We start from the raw sequence: 22,907 nt of genomic DNA on the forward strand, positions 1-22,907 counted from the left end.
CACCACCTCCCTCACTACCATTCAGGGTCCCAAACAGTCCTTCCAGGTGAGGCAACACTTCACCTGTGAGTCTATTGGGATCATCTACTGTGTCTGGTGCTCCCGGTGTGGCCTCCTGTGTATCAGTGAGACCTGACATAGATTGGGAGACTGCTTCACCGAGCACCTATGCTCCGTCCGCCAAAAAAAGTGGGATTTCCCATTTTAATTCCAATTCCCATTCCCATTCTGACATGTCAATCCATGTGGTCTCCACTGTTGTGATGAGATCACACTCTGGTTGGAGGAACAACACCTTATATTCCATCTGGGTAGCCTCCAACCTGATGGCATGAGCTTTGACTTCTCTAGCTTCCGGTAATGGCCCCTCTCCCTCCTTTGCCATTCCCCATTCCCGTTTCCCTCTCCCACCTTATCTCCTTATCCACCCAGCACCTCCCCCTTTTCTTTCTTCCATGGCCTTCTGCCCTCTCCTAACAGATTCCCCCTTCTCCAGCCCTGTATCTCTTTCACCGATCGACTTCCCAGCTCTTTACTTCACCCCCTCCTCCCCACCCCCAGTTACACCTGTCACCTTGTGTTTCTTCATCCCCTCCCCTCCCACCACCTCACTCTGACTCTTCATCTGTTCCTCTCTCCAGTCCTGATGAAGGGTCTCGGCCCAAACCCATCGACTGGACTCTTTTCCATGGATGCTGCCTGACTTGCTGAGTTCCTCCAGCATTTTGTGCATGTTGCTTGGATTCCCAGCATCTGCAGCTTTTCTCTTGTTTGTGACAGGCACTTAGATCACATTTCTTTCCCATTCTGATGTTTGGTCTGAACAACAGACGAACCTCTTCACCATGCCTGCATGCTTTTATGCGCTGAGTTGCTGCCAGCTGACTGGCTGATCAGGTGTACCTAACAGAGTGGCCACTGTGTGTATGTGGTAGGCTATTTCACTGTCATACTTTGGGCTCTTGCACAGCACAAAATCACAGCAGCAAAAGCCTAGAGCCAGACCAGAGATTCTAACTTCACTCTTTGGTTTGCTGTTTCATGAGGTGTGAGGAGTTTCAACACAATAGAAGTTGTTGAAGTCGGCCGTCTATTGATAAAAATCCTCAAACATGAGGCAGCGATTCCCTGCGCTTGGCACAAACGATTTTATTGCTAATCGGCACCTTACAAGAGTGGTTGGTCTGAAGCCAGTCTGACACCAAAGCGGAGAGTGAGGGGAGGAAGGAAACACCCTGGGTTCAGGGGAAGTCGGAGGAGATTGTGTAACAGATGGCTCTCTAGCTTCAGAATGTACTGTTGAGACTGTCCATGGAGGTAGTTGGTGTTGTCGGACGGTTGCAGTTTATATATTGTAGGTGCTGCCTGCAGCACAACACTCCCACTGAACCAGCTCGCTGTGACGGAACCACAGGCCGATCTCCTTCTTGGCCACTTCAACTGAGTCGCTGGCGTGGACGGCGTTCCTGGAAAGAGGGACAGTCCGTTACAGGAGGCGAGGCGGGTGGGGCTCGGATCTCCCCTCGGACAGTGGGAGGTGGGTCCCTAATGCGCGCACCCTCTTCCCCCTCTCCTACCTGCTGATGTGAACACACAGGTCCCCACGGATGGTCCCAGGAAGAGCCTCGCCGGGACTGGTGGCACCCACCATTGTGCGAGAAACCTTCACCACGTCGTGGCCTTCCCACACCTGCAGATGAGACACCACAAATCGAGCAGGGAAAAGAGGCCGGGAGTGAGGGGTTAACACCCAAACACAGAACGTACAGGCTCTTCGGCTCAGGATGTTGAGCTGGTAAGATCAATCTAACCCTTCCCTCACACATAGCCTTCCATTTCTCCACCATTCATATGCCCATCTAAAAGTCTCTTGAACATCCATCCCCAATGTATCACTCTAACACCACCTTTGGCAGGCTGTTCCAAACCCACCACTGAATTGAATTAAATTGGCTTTATTTCTTACGTCCTTCACATACATGAGGAGTAAAAATAAAAATCTTTACGTTACATTTCCACCTACGTGTGCAATGTGCAATCATAGTAATTTATAATAAATAGAACAGTCAATGTAATATAGAGTACACTCAAGTCAGCATGAGTTCATCAGTCTGATGGCCTGGTGGAAGAAGCTGTCCCAGAGCCTGTTGGTCCTGGCTTTTATGCTGCGGGTACCGTTTCCCGGGTGGTAGCAGCTGGAATAGATTGTGGTTGGGGTGACCCGGGTCCCCAATGATCCTTCAGTCCCTTTTTACACACCTGTCTTTGTAAATGTCCTGAATCATGGGAAATTCACAACTACAGATGCTCTGGGCTGTCCGCACCACTCTCTGCAGAGTCCTGTGATTGAAGGAAGTACAGTTCCCATACCAGGCAGTGATACAGCCAGTCAGGATGCTCTCAATTGTGCCCCTGTAGAAAGTTCTTAGGATTTGGGGTCCCACTCCAAACTTCCTCAACCGTCTGAGGTGAAAGAGGCGTTGTTGTGCCTTTTTCACCACACAGCTGGTGTGTACAGACCACGTGAGATCCTCGGTGATGTGGATGAGTAAAGAACCCACCCTTTGACATCCTCCCCACCCCCCACCACCATACATCCCTCCAATCACTTTAAAATTATAACTCCTGAATTAGCCACTTTCACCTGGGAAAAAGTCTACTCAATCTATGCCTCTTATCATTTTGTACACCTCTGTCAGGTCACCTCCCATGATCCATCCCTTCAAAGAGAAGAGCCCTAGCTTGCTCAACCCTATCCTTATATGACACGCTCTCTAATCCAGGCAGCATCCTAGTAAATCTCCTCTGCACCCTCTCTGAAGCTTCCACATCCTTCCTGGAGCTTTAGGAGATTGGCATCCTTTCAGCCATCGAGTAACCGCATTTCTGCTGGTCCTCTGGAACTCACCATGGCAACGATCGGTCCGGAGCTCATGTACTCGATCAGTGCCGGGTAGAACGGCTTCTCTGCCAGATCGTGGTAGTGAGCCGAGAGAATGTCCTGGGGTGCCTGAAACAAGGATGCACAAAGTCAGTGTCACAAACCGTCCCCCCCACGCCCCGATTCCATCTTGTGGGGCTTGTCCCCAAGCTCAACAAGAATTGAGTTACAGATACTGGCGACAGAGCGACCTCACCCTACCCAGGGCAGACGACGTCACAGAGCGACCTCACTCTACCCAGGGCAGACCGTGTCACAGGACTACCTCACCCTACCCAGGGCAGACGACGTCACAGAGCGACCTCACTCTACCCAGGGCAGACCGTGTCACAGGACTACCTTGCCCTACCCAGGGCAGACCATGTCACAGAGCGACCTCGCCCTACCCAGGGCAGACCGTGTCACAGGACTACCTTGCCCTACCCAGGGCAGACTGTGTCACAGAGCGACCTTGCCCTACCCAGGGCAGACGATGTCACAGAGTGACCTCGCCCTACCCAAGCCTCCACCACTTTCACTGGCAGCTCATTCCACACTCTCAGTGAAGAAGTTGCCTATCAGGTCCCCCTTAAATATTTCACCTTACACCTTTAACCCATGACCTCTAGTTGTAGTCTCACTCAACCTCAGTGGAAAAAGCCTGGTTGCATTTACCCATCTATGCCCCTCATAACTTTGTATACTTGTATCACATCTCCCCTCATTTTCCTATGTTCCAGGGAATAGCCCTAACTTGTTTAGCCTTTCCCTACAACTCTGGTCTTCAAGTTCCGGTAACATCCTTGTAAATTTTCTCTGCACTCTTCCAATCTTATTGATCTCTTTCCTGTAGGTAGCTGACCAGGACTGCACATGATACTCCAAATGGGGTCTGACCAACACAACTATAACATCTCAACTCCTGTTTGATCCACGTGCCGAAAGCTTTCTTTACAGCCCTATCTACGCATGACACCATTTTCAAGGAATCCTGTACCTGTACTGTATTCCCATATCTCTCAGATGTACCACACTCCTCAGTGCCCTACCATTCATTGTGTAAGTCCTACCCTAGTTTGTTCTCCCACAGAGCAATACCTAACACTTGTCTGCATTAAATTCTACATGCCTTTTTTCAGCCCATTTCTCCATCTGGTCCAGATCCCACCGTCTCTCCAATGCTCCAGGTTTAAGAGAATGCCTTCCAGTTCCCTCTGTCTGACCGCACTGCTCAGTGTCCCACCGTTGACTGTGAAAGTCCCACCCCGCTTTGTCCTAGCAAGTTAAGGAAGGCTGCTGTCTTTGCAAGCAGTGTGCACTTGGACCTTGCAGTACCTGCATAAGCTTCAGGCCTACCAGCTGGAAGCCCCGTCTCTCAAACCGCTGGATAATCTCTCCCACGAGCCTCCTCTGCACCCCATCTGGTTTCACTGCCACCAGCGTCTGTTCACAAAGCCCCTTGGCCCCTGAGGAGGCAGGAGGGAAGAGTTAGAAGTCAACTAGTTCACACTTTACCCACAGCTCCAGGACGCAGGAGCCACAGGCTTAACCAAACGGAGGGGCCGATTTGCCTCGTCCTCCCCAATGGGCACTTAGAACAGTATAGTACAGACCCTTCAGCCCACAATGTTGTGCCAACCCTTTAACCTAATCCAAGATCAATCTGAGCCCTCCTACGCTTCTGAGACACCGACCCATCACAGCCTTCTCACAAGTCCAGCCACACTGTCCAACATTTCCCTTTCCAAGAGAGCCCCCTCCAACCTGAAGCATGACTGGGGGCACCATAGACACTTAATGCAGAGAGAGATGAGCCAGTTTAATGCCGGGGGCTTTTAAGAGACTCTTCAATGCCCCTGAGACACATAGATAAAAGAATGGAAGGCTATAGGACACAGAATACTGCAGGACAGCACAGGTCCCCCATGTTAACCTGCTCCAAGATCAACCTAACCTTTCCCTCCCTCATAACCACAGAAGGGAAAAGATAAAGTATGAGGGCAAACTAGCCAACTATATAAAACAGGACACTAAAAGTTTTTCAGTTATATAAAGAGTAAAAGTGAGGTGAGAGTTGATATTGGACCACTGGAAAATGATGCTGGTGAGGTAGTAATGGCGGACAAAGAAATGGCAGATGAACTTAATGGGTATCTTGCATCAGACTTTACTGTGGAAGACACTAGCAGTGTGCCAGAGGTCCGTGAGTGTCAGGGAGCAAGAGTGAGTGCCATTGATATTATAAAGGAAAAAGTGCCAGGCAAGCTGAAAGGTCTGAAGGTGGGTAAGTCACCTGGACCAGATGGACTGCATCCCAGAGTCCTGAGAGAGGTTGCTGAAGAGATAAGAGATGTATTGGTCATGATCTTTCAAGAATCACTTGATTCTGGCATGGTCCCAGAGGACAGGAAGATTGCAAATGTCATTCCACTCTTTAAGAAGGGAGAAAGGCAAAAGAAAGGAAATTATAAGCCAGTTAGCCTAACCTCAGTGGTTGGGAAAGTGTTGGAGTCTACTATTAAGGATGATGTTTCGAGGTACTTGGAGACTAATGATAAAATAATGCATTGTTTCTGTAAAGGGAAATCTTGCCTGACAAATCTGTTAGAGTTCTTTGAGGAAGTAACAAGCAGGGTGGACAAAGGAGAGGCAATGGATGTCGTTTACTTAGATTTTCAGAAGCATGATAGAGGAATGGCTGACAGGCAGGAGGCAGCGAGTGCGAATAAATGGGGCCTTTTCGGCTTGGCTGCCAGTGACTAGTGGTGTTCCTCAGGGGTCAGTATTGGGGACCACTACTTTTCACATTGTTTCAGTGATTTGGGTAATGGATTGATGGCTTTGTGGCAAAGTCTGTGGATGATACAAAGATAGGTAGAGGAGTGAATAGTGCTGAGGAAGCAATGCTTAGACAAATTGGAAGAATGGGCAAAAAAGTGGCAGATGGAATACAGTGTTTGGAAATGCATTTTGGTAAAAGGAACAACAGTGCAAAATATTATCTAAATGGGGAGAAAATTTCAAACATCAGAGGTGCAGAGGGACTTAGGAGTCCTCGTGCAAGACTCCCAGAAGGTTAATTTACAGGTTGAGTCTGTGGTAAAGAAGGCAAATGCAATGTTGGCATTTATTTCAAGGGGAATAGAATATAAAAGCAAGGAGATAATGCTGAGGCTTTATAAGACACTAGTCAGGCTGCACTTGAAGTATTGTCAACAGTTTGGGGTCCCATATCTCAGAAAGGAGGTGTTGTCATTGGAGAGAGTCCAGAGGAGATTCATGAGGATGACTCTTGGAATGAAGGGGTTAACATATGAGGAGTGTTTGGCAGCTTTGGGCCTGTACTCACTACAATTGAGAAGAACGCAGGGGGATCTCATTGAAACCTACTGAATGTTGAAAGGACTAGATAGGGTGGATGTGGAGAGGATGAATCCTATGGTGGGAGTATCCAGAACTAGACGGCACAGTCTCAAATTTGAGGGGTGACCCTTTAGAACAGAGGTAATTGTTTTAGCCAGAGAGTAGTAAATCTGGAACGCTGTGCCACAGACTATGGTGGAGGCCAAGTCCGTGGGTGTATTTAAGGTGGAAGTTGATCGTTTCCTGATCGGTCAGGGCATCAAAGGATATGGCGAGAAGGCAGGTGTACAGGGTTGAGTGGGATCCGGATTCAGCCATGATGAAATGGCAGAGCAGGTTCGATGGGCTGAATGGCCTAATTCTGCTCCTATGTCTTATGGTCTTATATCCCTCCATTTTTCTCCCATCCACGTGCCTAAGAGATTCTTAAATACCCCTAATGTATCTGCCTCTGCCACCATCACTAGCAGGGTATTCCACACACCCACCACCCTCTGTGTAGAAAACCTACACAGGGATCGGATAATTATGTCTGCGGGCAGGAGCAAGCATGAACAAATTAGGATATAAACACCTACAATGGTTGATACATAGGCTTATATACAACATTTTGGACCAGTGGAAATGGTCCAGGAGGGTTATATGGAAACTATTATTACCATTTTTCTTAACAACTAATTCCATTACTTAACCTAATAGGTTAGATTTACCACAGTACATAATTATCTATTTAAATGTTTATTTTCCTTTTATATCATCTCAATGTGTACTTAAAAATGTATAAATAATTGTAGTTTTATACATATAAAAAAATGGTAAAGGTTATATGTGTGAAAAAAGTACATGATATTTGTGAATTCCTTATCCAAATAAAAATAAAATTAAAAAAAAGAAAACCTACCTTGGACATCCTCCACCCCCCAAAACTTTCTTCCAATCACCTAAAAATTATGACCAGTCACAAGATCACAAGACAAAGGAGCAGAAGTAGGCCATTCGGCCCATCGAGTCTGCTCCGCAGCTCCCCCATGAGCTAAACTATTCACCCATCTAGTTCCAGTTTCCGGCTTTTTCCCCATATCCCTTGATACCCTGACTGATTAGATACCTGTCAATCTCCTCCTTAAACACCCTCAATGATCGGGCCTCTACAGCTGTATGTGGCAACGAATTCCACAAATCCACGACCCTCTGGCTAAAAAAATTTCTCCTCATCTCTGTTTTAACTGGGTACTCTCTAATTCTAAGACTATGGCCTCTTGTCCTGGACTCACCCACCAAGGGAAACAACCTTTTCACATCTACTCTGTCCAACCCTTTCAACATTCAAAACGTTTCTATGAGATCCCCTCTCATTCTTCTATACTCTAATGAATACAATCCAAGAGCCGACAGACGCTCCTCATATGTTAGCCCCTGCATTCCAGGAATCATCCTCGTAAATCTTCTCTGAACTCTCTCCAACATCAGTATATCCTTTCTAAGATAGGGGGCCCAAAACTGCACCCAGTATTCCAAATGAGGTCTCACTAATGCCCCATAGAGCCTCATCGACACCTCCTTACTCTTATACACTATTCCTCTTGAAATGAATGCCAACATAGCATTCACTTTCCTTACTGCCGATCCAACCTGGTGGTTAACTTTTAGGGTATCCTGCACGAGGACCCCCAAGTCCCTTTGCACTTCTGATTTTTGAATTTTCTCCCCATCTAAATAATAATCTGCCTGATTATTTCTTCTTCTGAAATGTACAACTGTACATTTGTCAACGTATCTCATCTGCCATCTCTTTGCCCACTCTCCTAAACTGATTAAGTCTCTCTGCAACCTTTCCGTTTCTTCAACATTTCCTGCTCCTCCACCTATCTTGGTGTCATCGGCAAACTTAAAACCATTTAATCCATAATCCAAATCGTCGATATACATCGTAAAAAGAAGCGGCCCCAACACCAACCCCTGCGGAACACCACTAGTAACCGGCAACCAATCAGAATAGGATCCCTTTATTCCCACCCTTTGCTTTCTGCCTATCAGCCAATGCTCCACCCATTCCAATATCTTTCCTGTAATTCCATGGGCTCTCATCTTATTAATCAGCCTCATATGCGGCACCTTATCGAAGGCCTTTTGAAGATCCAAATACACAACATCCACAGCCTCTCCCTTGTCAATCTTATTCAAGATTACCTCAAAAAATTCCAATAAATTGGTAAGGCAGTAAGTCGTATTAGCCATTTCTGTTCTGGGGAAAAAGTCTCTGACTGTCCACTCAATCAGTTTGTTTTATCATCTTTACACCTGTAACAAGTCACCTCTCAACCTCCTCCACTTCAAAGAGAAAAGCCCTAGCTCGCTCAACCTTTCCTCCTAAGACACACTCTCTAATCCAGGCAGCATCCTCTGCACCCTCTCTAAAGCTTCCACATCCTTCCTGTAATGAGGTGACCAGGAACGAACACAATATTACAAGTGAGGTCTAACCAGGTTTATAGAGCTTCAAAATTACCTTCATCAAAGGATTCAATCAGTCTCACGAGGTGTGACCTTCCCCTCAAAACCATGCTGACTATCCCTGAATCAGACAGACAAAGCTTTCCAAATACTTGTAAATCTGGTCTCTAGGAGTCCTCTCCAATAATGTACATGGGTGGCAAGGATTAGATTGATCTTAGAATAGGTCAAAAGGACCTGTACTGTTGTATGTTCTTTTTTGTAATTTATTTTTTATTGAAGTTCATCATCAAACAAACATTTCCATGAGATGTATTTCAGAGACTGTACATATATATCATATAATCATATTTGCCACAAATCTCCACATAATATTTATCTGAGGTATACACTTATAGAAAGGAGAGGAAAGAAAGAACAATTGAAGGAAGAAAACTATGTACGCAGTAACCATATAAACCATATAACAATTACAGCACAGAAACAGGCCATCTCGGCCCTTCTAGTCCGTGCCGAACTCTTACTCTCACCTAGTCCCACCGACCTGCACTCAGCCCATAACCTTCCATGACTTTCCTGTCCATATAGTTGTCCAATTTATCTTTAAACGACAACAGCAAACCTGCCTCAACCACTTCTGCTGGAAGCTCATTCCACACAGCTACCACTCTCTGAGTAAAGAAGTTCCCCCACATGTTACCCCTAAACTTTTGTCCTTTAACTCTCAACTCATGTCCTCTTGTTTGAATCTCCCCGGCTCTCAATGGAAAAAGCCTATCCACGTCAACTCTACCTATCCCTCTCATAGTTTTAAATACCGCTATCAAGTCCCCCCTCAGCCTTCTACACTCCAAAGAATAAAGACCCAACTTGTTCAACCTTTCCCTGTAGCTTAGGTGATGAAACCCAGGTAACATTCTAGTAAACCTTCTCTGTACTCTCTCAATCTTATTGACATCTTTCCTATAATTCGGTGACCAGAACTGTACACAATACTCCAAATTTGGCCTCACCAATGCCTTGTACAATTTCAACATTACATCCCAACTCCTATACTCAATGCTCTGAATTATAAAGGCCAGCATACCAAAAGCTTTCTTCACCACCCTATCCACATGAGATTCCACCTTCAGGGGACTATGCACCATTATTCTTAGATCCCTCTGTTCTACTGCATTCTTCAATGCCCTACCATTTACCATGTATGTCCTATTCTGATTAGTCCTACCAAAATGTAGCACCTCACATTTACCTTACCTCACAAGTAGGGAGTGATCTTTTTTTTTTTACAACATATTCATTGACTTGTGAGAATAAAATCAGGCCTATGAGGTGTTATGTAGTTAAACCATTTTTCCCAGTATGAATCAAATTGTTCCAACTTATGATTAACAGATGCTGTTATCTTCTCCATTTTGTAAATGTCCTTTGTAATTTCCATCCATACATTTAAAGTTGGGCTTTCTAGTAAGGAAATGGTTACCAGGAACTGTTGTATGTTTTAAGGTTGTGTACATGTTCTCCCAAACGTCCCCAACAAACACCAAGGTGAACAAGCACCGATCGATATCACATGGGTGCCCTTGGGTTCCATGCACAGTCCAATCTTTATTGAGAAATCTGTCGTGTAGGATAGGTAATGGCTGTGTAAACAAGCCAATCAGTTCACACGGGGCACAGCCATTGCCACTGCCTCGATAGGCTTCGATTACAGAGCAGCTGGTGCTTGGTTGCAGGGAGGGGGGGCTCCATACACAGCACAAGTTCCAGCTCTACAGACAACATCCATTTCTAAATCAGAGGATTCACCAGATCACTGCCTACACTAGAGAGCATGGCTTACGGGGAAGGGCTGAGCACACTAGGCCTTTTCTCTTTGAAGCGCAGGAGGATGAGGGGTGATAGAGACTTGATAGAGGTGTACATTCGAAACACTTATCTGAAAAAGGATGTGCTGGTGTTGGAGAAGATCCAGACGATGTTCACAAGAATGATCCTGGGAATGCAAGGGTTAATGTATAAGGAGCTTTCGAAGGCCCTGGGCCTCCTCCACCACTGGAATTTAGAAGAATGGTGAGGGGTGGGGAGGGTCTCATCGAAGCCTATCAAATATTGAAAGGCCTGGAAAGAGTGGATGTGGAGAAAATGTTTCCTATGATCGGTAGCCTCCAGCCTGATGGCATGAATATCAATTCCTCCTTTCCATAACCCCCCTCCCCTTTCTCTATTCTCCACTCTAATCTCTGACCTCTCCTCACCTGCTTATCACCCCCCTGGTGTGCCCCCCTCCTTCCAAAAGACCATAAGACAGGAGCAGAATTAGGCCACCTGACCATAGAAACCATAGAAACTACAGCACAGAAACAGGCCTTTTGGCCCTTCTTGGCTGTGCCGAACCATTTTCTGCCTAGTCCCACTGACCTACACATGGACCATATCCCTCCATACACCTCCCATCCATGTATCTGTCCAATTTATTCTTAAATGTTAAAAAAAGAACCCGCATTTACCACCTCGTCTGGCAGCTCATTCCATACTCCCACCACTCTCTGTGTGAAGAAGCCCCCCCTAATGTTCCCTTTAAACTTTTCCCCCCTCACCCTTAACCCATGTCCTCTGGTTTTTTTCTCCCCTCGCCTCAGTGGAAAAAGCCTGCTTGCATTCACTCTATCTATACCCATCATAATTTTATATACCTCTATCAAATCTCCCCTCATTCTTCTACGCTCCAGGGAATAAAGTCCTAACCTATTCAACCTTTCTCTGTAACTGAGTTTCTCAAGTCCTGGCAACATCCTTGTAAACCTTCTCTGCACTCTTTCAACCTTATTTATATCCTTCCTGTAATTTGGTGACCAAAACTGCATACAGTACTCCAGATTTGGCCTCACCAATGCCTTATACAACCTCATCATAACATTCCAGCTCTTATACTCAATACTTTGATTAATAAAGGCCAATGTACCAAAAGCTCTCTTTACAACCCTATCTACCTGTGACGCCACTTTTAGGGAATTTTGTATCTGTATTCCCAGATCCCTCTGTTCCACTGCACCCTCAGTGCCTTACCATTAACCCTGTATGTTCTACCTTGGTTTGTCCTTCCAACATGCAATACCTCGAGGCCCTTCAAGTCTGTTCGAGTCTGCTCCACCATTCAATCACAGCCGATCCTTTTTTAAAAATCTCCTCAACCCCAGTTCCCGGCCTTCTCCCCGTAACCTTTGATGCCATGTCCAATCAAGAACCTGACAATCTCTGCCTTAAATACACCCAATGACCTGGCCTGCACAGCTGCATGTGGCAACAAATTCCACAAATTCACCACCCTTTGGCTAAAGAAATTTCTCCGTATCTCTGTTTTGAAAGGGGCCCCTCTATCCTGAGGCTGTGCCCTCTTGTCCTAGACTCTACTGTGTTTAGGCCTTTCAACATTCAAAAGGTTTCAATGAGATCCCCCCTCATCCTTCTGAATTCCAGTGAGTACAGACCCAGAGCCATCAAACGTTCCTCGAATGATAACATTTTCATTCCTGGAATCATCCTTGTGAACCTCCCCTGGACCCTCTCCAATGTCAGCACAACTTTTCTAAGATGAGGGGCCCAGAACTGTTCACAATACTCAAGGTGAGGCCTCACCAGAGCCTGATAAAGCCTCAGTATTACATCCCTGCTCTTGTATTCTGGACCTCTTGAAATGAATGCTAACATTGTATTTGCCTTCCTCACCACCAACTCTACCTGCAAGTTAATGTTTAGGGTGTTCTGTACAAGGACACCCAAGACCCTTTGCATCTCAGATTTTTTAATTTTCTCCCCGTTTAGAAAATAGTCTGCACATTTATTTCTACTACCGAAGTGCATGACCATGCATTTTCCAACATTATATTTCATTTGCCACTTTCTTGCCCATTCTCCTAATCTAAGTTCTTCTGCATCCTACCTGTTTCTTCAACACTACCTGCCCCTCCACCAATCTTCGTATCATCTGCAAACTTGGCAACAAAGTCTTCTATTCCATCATTGAAATCATTTATATACAGCATAAAAAGAAGTGGTCCCAACACCAACCCCTGCGAAACACCACTAGGCACTGGCAGCCAACCAAAGAAGGATCCTTTTATTCCCACTCACTGCCTCCTACCAATCAACCAATGCTCTAACCATTTTAGTAACTTTCCTGTAATACCACGGGCTCTTAACTTGGTAAGCAGCCTCATGTGTGGCACCTTATCAAAGTCCTTATGAAAGTCCAAATATACAACATCCACTGCATCCCCTTTATCTATCCTACTTGTAATTTTCTCAAAGAATTCCAACAGATTAGTCAGGCAGGATTTTCCCGGAAGGAAACCACACTGACTTTGTCCTATCTTGTCCTGTGTCACCAAGTACTCCATCACCTCATCCTTAACAATTGACCCTAATATCTTCCCAACCACTGAGGTCAGGCTAACTGGACTATAATTTCCTTTCTGCTGCCTTCCCTTTCTCCAATGATCCATGCCCACTCTCCTCTCCTATCAGATGCATTCTTCTCCAGCCTTTTGCCTCTCCCACCCACCCGTCTTCATCTTCCATCTAGGCTCCTTACCTTCCCCCTACCTTTTTATTCTGGCATCTTCCCCCTTCCTCTCTAGTCCCTATGAAGGGTCGCAGTCTGAAACATTGACTGTTTTATTCCTTTCGATAGATGCAGCCTGACCTGCTGAGTTCTTCCAGCGTTTGGTATATGATGCACTAGAGACAAGCTTCCAGTTTGAGAAACAACTCTCTCAATCATCACCCCCTTCTTCCTATCACGAAACCCATTGTAAATCCACTCAGCCATCTCCCTGTGAATACCAGCCAGACGAGGCTGCCCTGAGGGAGCTTGTCAAAGACCTTGCTGAAGTCCACGTTAAACACCAGCACAAGGTATAGCCAGAATATTTGAATGCACCCACACTGGAGCGAGTTGTGACTTGCATTTTGACATCAACTTAATTCACGAAACTCCCAAAACAACTGGGAGAAGAGCAATCAGATGCTGTCACTGGCCCATGACTCATTCCCTCAACACAGAACATACAACAGTACAACACAGGAACAGGCCCTTCAGCCCATAATGTTGTGCAAACCCATTAAGTTTGTAATCGGATGGCCAACAATGTTCATATCCCTCCATTTCCTTTACATTCATGTGCCTATATAAACATCTCTTAAAAGTCTCTAATATATCTGTCTCTACCCCCACCCCAGGCAGCACATTCCAGGCACTCACCACTCTCTGTGTAAAAAAAAAACTTGCCCATCACACCTCCTTTGAAATTACCCCCTCTCACCTTCAATGCATGCTCTCTGGTATAAGATATTTCAACCCTGGGAAAAATACTCACTGTCTACTCTATCGATGCCTCTCGATAAGCTTATAAACCTCTACCAGATCTCCCCTCAGCCTCCACCATTCCAGAGAAAACAACCCAAGTTTGTCCAGCCTCTCATGATAGCATACGCCCTCTAAACCAGGCAGTATCCTGGTAGACCTCTTCTGCACCCCCGCTGAAGCCTTGACATCTTTTCATTGACTACAGCTTTGCCTTTAATACCATCATTCCAAATAAACTGATTCCTGAGCTCTGAAACCTGGGCCTTAGCACTCAGATCTGCAGCTGGATCTTCAACTCCCTCACAGTCAGGACCCAGGCTGTAAAAATAGGGGACAAGCTCTCCTCTACAATCAATCTGAGCACCGCTGTGTACTCAGCCTCCTGCTGTACTCACTGTACACCCATGATTGGGTAGCCAAGTTTCCACCAAACTCAATATATAAGTTTGCTGATGACACAACAATTGTAGGCCGTATCTCGGGTAATGATGAGTTTGAGTACAGAGGGGAAATTAAGAGCCTGGTGGCATGGTGTGAAGACAATAACCTATCCCTCAACGCCAGCAAGACGAAGGAATTGGTTGTTGACTTCAGAAGGAATAATGGACTGCACGACCCCATTTACATCGGTGGTGCGCAAGTGGAACAGGTCAAAAGCTTTAAGTTCTTCAGGGTCAATATCACAAATGACCTGACTTGGTCCAACCAAGCAGTGTTCACTGCCAAGAGGCCTACCAGCGCCTTTACTTCAAAAGAAATTTGGCCTGTCCCCTAAAACTCTCACTAATTTTTATAGATGCACCGTAGAAAGCATTCTTCTAGGGTACATCACAACCTGGTATGGAAGTTGTCCTGTCCAAGACCGAAAGAAGCTGCAGAAGATCGTGAACACCCAGCACATCACACAAACCAATCTTCCGTCCTTGGACTCACTTTACACCGCACGCTGTCAGAGCAGTGCTGCCAGGATAAACAAGGACACGACCCACCCAGCCAACACACTTTTCATCCCCTTCCCTCCGGGAGAAGGTTCAAGAGCTTGAAGGCTCGTACGGCCAGATTTGGGAACAGCTTCTTTCCAACTGTGATAAGACTGCTGAACGGATCCTGACCCGGATCTGGGCCGTACCCTCCAAATATCCGGACCTGCATCTCGGTTTTTTTGCACTACCTCACTTTCCCTTTTCTATTTATGATTTATAATTTAAATTTTTAATACTTACTATCGATTTGTACTCCAGGGAGCGCGAAGCTCAGATTCAAATATCGCTATGATGATTGTACGCTCTAGTATCAATTGTTTGGCAACAATAAAGTAAAGTAAAGTAATGGGGTGACTGAGCTGTCTTTGAGAGAGAGACAGTGATCTGGAGGGAACAGGGGATCTCAGCAGCTGAAGATTCAGTGGCCAGTGTTGAATGGATTACAATTGAGGTGCAGGGTTGCACAGAGTTACGGGGTGGGAAACATTTGGAAGGACAAGGGCAGGGTGAGGTGTTGCAGATATAAAAATGAAAAAGCTGCAGAGGATTGAAAACTCAGCCAGCTCCACCATGGGCACTAGCCTCGCTACCACTGAGGGCATCTTCAAAAGGCGATACCTTCACCTTAATGATGGAAGGTGGATCCATCATAAAGAACATGCCCTCTTCTCATTGCTACCATCAGGGGGGAGGGACAGGAGCCTGAAGACCCACACTCAACATTTTAGGAACAGCTTCTTCCCCTCCAGCATCAGATTTCTGAATGGACAATGAACACTACCACAATATTTTGCTCTCTTTTTGCACTGTTTTTTAAAAATATATTCTTATTGTAACTCGTAGTAGTTTTTACGTATTGCAATGCACTGCTGCCACAAAACAGCACATTTCACCACATTTGCCAGTGACCATTTCTCGAGGTTTCAGTACTGAATGGACAGGTAAGGGCTGAGGACCAGTTGTCAGTGATGTATGTGGCCCGGAGGGCAATGACTGAGTGGCATTTATCCTTGAAGGATAGAGGTAAAGGCCAGGGAATGATCAAAGGAAACAGCTTCATCTCTTCCACTAGATATCTGATGGCAGAGGGGAAGAAACTGTTTGTAAAACATTGAGGCTCCCTTACCACCTCCCTGATGGTAGTAATGAGGAGGAGGCATGTCCTGGGTGATGGGTCTTTAATGATAGATGCCTTCCAACAGAAACTCCACCAGTCTCAAGGACAGCCCAGCTCCTGCTGATTTTAGATGGACTGTCGACCTCACAATAATCCACGTCATAATTTTGCACCTTATTATGGGAGGTGGGATGGAGATATGTCTCTACCAAAGGAGGTGTAACGTGCACCTTTCCTCTGCTAGCCTGCAGGTCACCCTTGGGCAAGGTGTACCACCTGGTTAGCACCCCCCCCCCAATCAGGGTTAAGTGAAGCCACGGGTGGTACGAGCAGCTGGTGCAGATCACAAGTCCTGGTTAAGTGACCAGACACCAGGCAGACAATCTCTGAAGAGTATTGATAATGGCTGGGGTCACCAATCTCGTAAAGACACTGCCCAGAAGACTGCCATGGCCAACCACTTCTGTAGAAAAATTTGCCGAGAACATTTCTGGTCTTGAAAAGAGCATGATGGCCCACGTTGTATGTCAGGACACATAATGAACAAACTTTATGGTCTCCCTGCACTACACTTTCTCTGTAATTGTAACAGAGCCCCCCTCCCCGGTCATCGGTCCCGCGCGCTCTCCACTCCCCGGTCATCGGTCCCGCGCGCTCTCCACTCCCCGGTCATCGGTCCCGCGCGCTCTCCACTCCCAGGTCATCGGTCCCGCGCGCTCCCCCCTCCCCAGTCATCGGTCCCGCGCGCTCCCCCCTCCCCGGTCATCGGTCCCGCGCGCTCCCCTCTCCCCGGTCATCGGTCCCGCGCGCTCCCCCCTCCCCGGTCATCGGTCCCGCGCGCTCTCCACTCCCCGGTCATCGGTCCCGCGCGCTCCCCTCTCCCCGGTCATCGGTCCCGCGCGCTCCCCCCTCCCCGGTCATCGGTCCCGCGCGCTCCCCTCTCCCCGGTCATCGGTCCCGCGCGCTCCCCCCTCCCCGGTCATCGGTCCCGCGCGCTCTCCACTCCCCGGTCATCGGTCCCGCGCGCTCCCCTCTCCCCGGTCATCGGTCCCGCGCGCTCCCCCCTCCCCGGTCATCGGTCCCGCGCGCTCTCCACTCCCCGGTCATCGGTCCCGCGCGCTCCCCCCTCCCCGGTCATCGGTCCCGCGCGCTCCCCCCTCCCCGGTCATCGGTCCCGCGCTCTCCCCCCTCCCCGGTCATCGGTCCCGCGCGCTCCCCCCTCCCCGGTCATCGGTCCCGCGCTCTCCCCCCTCCCTGGTCATCGGTCCCGCGCGCTCCCCCCTCCCCGGTCATCGGTCCCGCGCTCTCCCCCCTCCCTGGTCATCGGTCCCGTACACAACGGCATTCATATCGTGCATCACCAACGCTGCCCCAGTACCCCACAGGTTAACGGGGTTCAGCCTCTGCTGCCGAGGTGTTAAATGTTAAATGTTCCGGCCTGGAGCTGCCAGAGGGAACATGCTGTCAGTACCGGTGAGTTTTCTAAAGCACTTGACATGTGAACTACCAAACGAAGGTGTTGAACAGAGACCTGGGATCCAAGACAGTACAATATTCCCTAAAAGTGACAACACAAGTGGTGAAGGTGGCGTCAAAGGCCAGGATATGGAATTCACCAGAGGTTATGTTGCAACTTTACAAAACAGTGACTTGGGTAGACCTCAGGTGGAGAACTGTGTACAGTTCTGCTCACCACCAAGGGTAGGATGAGGTGGTCCTGGAAAGACAACAGAGGAGGTTCACCACCATATCACTTGAACTGAAATATTTCAGTTACAAGAGATTGAGAAGAGTGGATTTGGTCTCCCTGGAATGAAGGACGCTGATCAGGATATCAAAGTACAAGGTGAGTGAGAGATATTCAAAAGTGAAATTTTGAGAGATAGAAAATGGGCTGAAAAATGACAGATGGAATTTAATGCAGATAAATGCAAGGTTTTGCACTTCAGTAGCACCAACCAGGGTAGGCACTGAGGAATGTGGTAGAGCAAAGGGATCTGGGAATACAGGTCCATGATTCATTGAAAGTGGTAGAGGAGATTTACAAGGACGTTGCCTGGATTGGGGAGCATGCCTTATGAGAATAGGTTGAGAGAACTCGGTCTTTTCTCCTTGGAGCGACGGAGGATGAGAGGTGACCTGGTATAAGATGTATGAGATGATGAGAGGCACTGATCGTGTGGATAGTCAGAGGTTTTTTCCCAGGGCTGAAATGGCCTGCATGAGAGGGCACAGTTTTAAGGTGCTTGGAAGTATGTACAGAGGAGATGTCAGGGGTAAGTTTTTTACGCAGACAGTGGTGAGTGCGTGGAATGGGCTGCTGGTGACAGTGATGGGGGTGAATACAAAAGGGTCTTTTAAGAGACTCCTAGATAGGTACATGGAGCTTAGAAAAACAGAGATCTATGGGTAACCCTAGTAATTTCTAAAGTAAGTATAGCATTGTGGGCTGAAGGGTCTGTATTATGCTGTAGGTTTTCTGTTTCTCTGTGTTGGGCACTCGTTCAAGAGCCTAATTGTTGAGTGTTAATAACTTCCTAGTGGTGTGGGTCCTGAGGCTCCTGTACCTCCATCCTGATGGCAGCAGTGAGAAGAGAGCATGGCCTGGGTGATGGGGGACCCTGATGATGGATCAAGTATACATAAGGGTGCGAGGCATGAACATGAGTTTTAAAGAGGATTTTTTTTACACAGAGTGTGGCTGAAATCTGGAACTCAATGCCTGAGATGGTGGCAGATTCAGGTGTTATTTAAAAGAGGTATTTGGACATTTGAATCCAAAAGCAGGCAAATTGGGTAAAGACAAGGTAAAGTCAGTATGGACATGGTGTTTCTGTGTTGCACAACTGACCAGCTCAACAAAGTAGCAACACAGCACACAGTTATATTATTAATTGTAACTGAAACTAGTTTGGTTACATTTATTTAATTTAGACTTTTTTTCATTCAATTAACCAATTTTAGATGTGGCAGCAGATGGTGATTGAACATGAAGCGAGTACTCAATTGGGAGAGGAGCTGAGCAACTTTATATCACAGCACCATTCAACGCAGCAAACAGAGGGTCACCCCCAGGATACGGGGCTGGAGGGGGGTCAGCAGAGGGTCACCGCTAAGATGCGGGGTTGGGGGGTCAGCAGAGGGTCACCCCTAGGATACGGGGCTGGGGGGGTCAGCAGAGGGTCACCCCTAGGATACGGGGCTGGGAGGGTCAGCAGAGGGTCACCCCTAGGATACGGGGCTGGGAGGGTCAGCAGAGGGTCACCCCTAGGATACGGGGCTGGGGGGGGTCAGCAGAGGGTCACCCCTAGGATACGGGGCTGGGGGGGGTCAGCAGAGGGTCACCCCTAGGATACGGGGCTGGGGGGGGTCAGCAGAGGGTCACCCCTAGGATACGGGGCTGGGGGGGGGGGGGTCAGCACCCAAGAAATAAGTTTGACCTCGCTGTTCCCCAGCCCACGGTGTAGATCGGGGGCTCTCCCTCCTCCAGCCCCCGGAGGTTCCAGATTCTCAGCGAGTTTCTGTGAAACTTTCAGAACAACTCGGCAGCGGAACAAATGAATGAACCGACCGGTCCCGCACTTACCGGAGGAGAGGAGCCGGAGGCCGGCGGCGGCCCAGCGGAGCCCCGGGCTGGCAGGAAGGCGATGCTCCGTCCATAGGCGGCTTAGTGCCCGCAGCAGCATCCCGGCTCGGCCCGGCCCGACTGAGCCGCCTCCCGCGGACTGTTCGGGGCGGGGCCTCAGCGAGGGCAGCTCCGCCCGGCCTCCGGACTCAGCCTTCACCCCAGGCCCCAGGCACGACCGCGGATAACAAACCGCAGCCACCCGCTTCTCCCTCCACCCGACCCGGTTCCTGCCTCTTGGGCTCGGCCCCCGCCAATGTATCTGAGAGCGTCAACAGGCCAGTTATTTTACCCCGAAATTTGTATTTTCACTTACGAAACATTTTTCGGAAAGTTTAGCATTCTAAAACTTGATCCTAGACAAATAATTAAATTGTGGTATCTTAACGTTAAAAACAAATTTATTATCGAAGTATAACGCCGCCATATACTATTCGGAGATCCATTTTCTTGTGGGCATTCACAGTAAATACAAAGAAACAAAAACAAGCAAAACAACAATAAATAAACAATAAATATGGAGAAGACGGGATGAAGAGTCCTTGTAAGTGAGACTGTAAGTTGTGGAACAGTTTCAACGATGGGGTGAGTGAAGTTATCCCCTCTGGTTCAGGAGCCTGATGGTTGAGGGGGTTTATAACTGCCCCTGAACCTGGTGTTGTGGGTCCTGAGCCTCCTGTACCTCCTGCCTGATGGCAGCCTTTTGTCTGCTCATTTCGGGATGTGGACAAGGGATGTTTTACTCATGGTTCAAAGTACAGTACATAAATATCACTATATACAACCTGAGATTCATTTTCTTGCAGGCATATTCAATAAATCCATGAAAAACCACACCAACTGGGTGTGCAAAAGATAACAAACTGCAAATGCAAAAATAAATAAAGAAAAAATACAGAAATAAACAATAACTATCAAGAACATGAGATGATTCCCAAAGGCTAGACGAAGATGTTCTTCATTTGAAGACTACACTGTGTTTGACTGGAGGCAGTGTGAGGTGATTCTACAGATACTGCTATTCCAGACCCTGACACCAGTTAACTCAAATGAAGAGTGTTTGATGGCTCTGGGCCTCTACTCACTGGAGTTTAAAAGAGGGAAGATCTCATTGAAGCCTATTGAATACTGTATTGAAAAGACCTAGACAGAGTGGATATGGAGAAGATGTTTCCTTTAAGTGGGCAAGTCTAACACCAGAGGGCACAGCCTCAGATAATAAGGGATCAGAGGTGAGAAGCAATGTCTTCAGCTAGAAGGTGGTGAATTTGTGGAATTCATTGCCACAGATGGCTGTGCAGGCCAGGTCATTGGGTATATTTAAAATGGTGTGTTCTTGATTAATTAGGGCATCAAAGGGAGAAGACAGAAGAATGAGGCTGATGGGCCAAATAGCTCAATTCTGCTCCCATAGTGACCAACAGAGGAAACCAGCCTGAAATATAGTCATAAACACAAGACATTCTCCAGAGGCTGGAAATCCAGAGCAACACACACAAAATGCTGGAGGAAATCAGCAGGTCAGGCAGCATCTATGGAAATGAATAAACAGTTGGTGTTTCAGTCCTGATGAGGGGTCCTGTCCCAATACGTTGACTATTTCCATACGTAGATGCTGCCTGACCTGTTCCTCCAGCAGTCTGTGTCTGAAACAGAATCACGTTGGTTGCTGGTAAGGATTCAAGAAGAATGGGATAAATTTTTGACATTAGAAGCAAGAAAGAATGTAGACCAGAGAAACGAAGACAAGTTTGGATTTCCAAAGGATTGTTCATAACCTCCGTCCCAGGGCATTTATAATGTAGGAAGGTGGTAGCCAATTTCTACATACAGTAGCGAAGAGACAAGTTTGGGGGTAGGACATCAAAGGCAGTTTTTTTTACACAGAGAATGGTGGGAGTGTGCAACACCCTACCAGGGGTGCTGGGAGAGGCAGATACATCAGGGACAAAGTACACCACCTGAGATTCATTTTCCTGCAGGCATTTACAATAAATACAAAGAAACACAATAGAATCAATAAAAATGCACACAAGTTGGACAAACTGCAAATAGAAAAAAAAGTAACAAATAAACAAACAATAAATATTGAGAACATGAGATAATGAGTCCTTAAAAGCGAGTCGATAGGTTGTGGAAATGGTTCAGTGTTGGAGTGAGTGAAATTATCCTTTCTAGTTCCCCTCCCCACTCCACTCCTTGCTTGTTGTTATAATGAGTTAGACCAACATACAGGTTGCTCAAGCAGAGGTTGTAGATTGTTCCTGTGGTTGGCAGAGTAAGACTGCAGGAAAACAGAATTAAACCCAGGAAAGTATAACAATGTGTTTGGGGTATGTGGGAGAACATGCAGTGAATGGAAAGACACACAACCTTAAGATATAGGTGCAGAATTACACCATTCAGCCCATTGAGTCTGCTGCATCATTCCATCATGTCTGATCCAGTTTCCCTCTCAGCCTCAATCTCCTGCCTTCGCCCCGTATCCCTTCATGCCCTGACCAATCAAGAATCTATCAACCTCTGCCTTAAATATACATAAAGACTTGGCCTCCACAGCTGCCTGTGGCAAAGAATTCCACAGATTCACCAATCTCTGGATAAAGAAATTCCTCCTCATCTCTGTTCTAAAAGGATGCCCCTCTATTCTGAGGCTGTGTCCTCTGGTCTCAGACTCTCCCACCATAGGAAACATCCTCTCCACATCCACTATTCAAGGCCTTTCACCGTTTGATAGGTTTCAATTAAGCCCCTCCCTCATTCTTCTGAATTCCAGTGAATACAGGTTCTGAGCCATCAAACACCCTTCATATGACAAGCCATTAAATACTGAGATGATTTTCATAAACCTCCTTTGAACCCTCTCTAGTTTCAGCACATCCATTCTCAGATAAGGGGTCCAAACCTGCTCACAATACTCCAAGTGAGGCCTCACCAGTGCTTAATAAAGTCTCAACATTACATCCTTGCTTTTATGTTCTAGTCCTCTTGAAATGAATGTTAACATCGCATTTGCCTTCCTTTTACTCAAACAGTAAAAGTGCATAACCATACACTTCCTGACACGATATTCCACC

General features: G+C 47.1%; 1 protein-coding gene across 1 annotated transcript; it reads right to left on the minus strand.

Moving 5' to 3' along the window:
* Nucleotides 1–618: 618 nt before the first annotated feature.
* On the minus strand, nt 619–20,042 carry LOC140203497 (nucleoside diphosphate kinase-like). The gene is made up of 5 exons (XM_072269579.1): nt 19,792–20,042; nt 4,256–4,386; nt 2,909–3,010; nt 1,578–1,690; nt 619–1,466 (listed from the first exon to the last, which is right to left on the minus strand). Exons 1-5 carry the CDS (start codon nt 19,889–19,891, stop codon nt 1,346–1,348), a joined length of 567 nt encoding a protein of 188 aa, XP_072125680.1. The 5' UTR covers nt 19,892–20,042; the 3' UTR covers nt 619–1,345.
* Nucleotides 20,043–22,907: the final 2,865 nt, after the last annotated feature.

Source organism: Mobula birostris, chromosome 9, assembly GCF_030028105.1.
Source record: "Mobula birostris isolate sMobBir1 chromosome 9, sMobBir1.hap1, whole genome shotgun sequence".
Classification (NCBI taxonomy): domain Eukaryota; kingdom Metazoa; phylum Chordata; class Chondrichthyes; order Myliobatiformes; family Myliobatidae; genus Mobula; species Mobula birostris.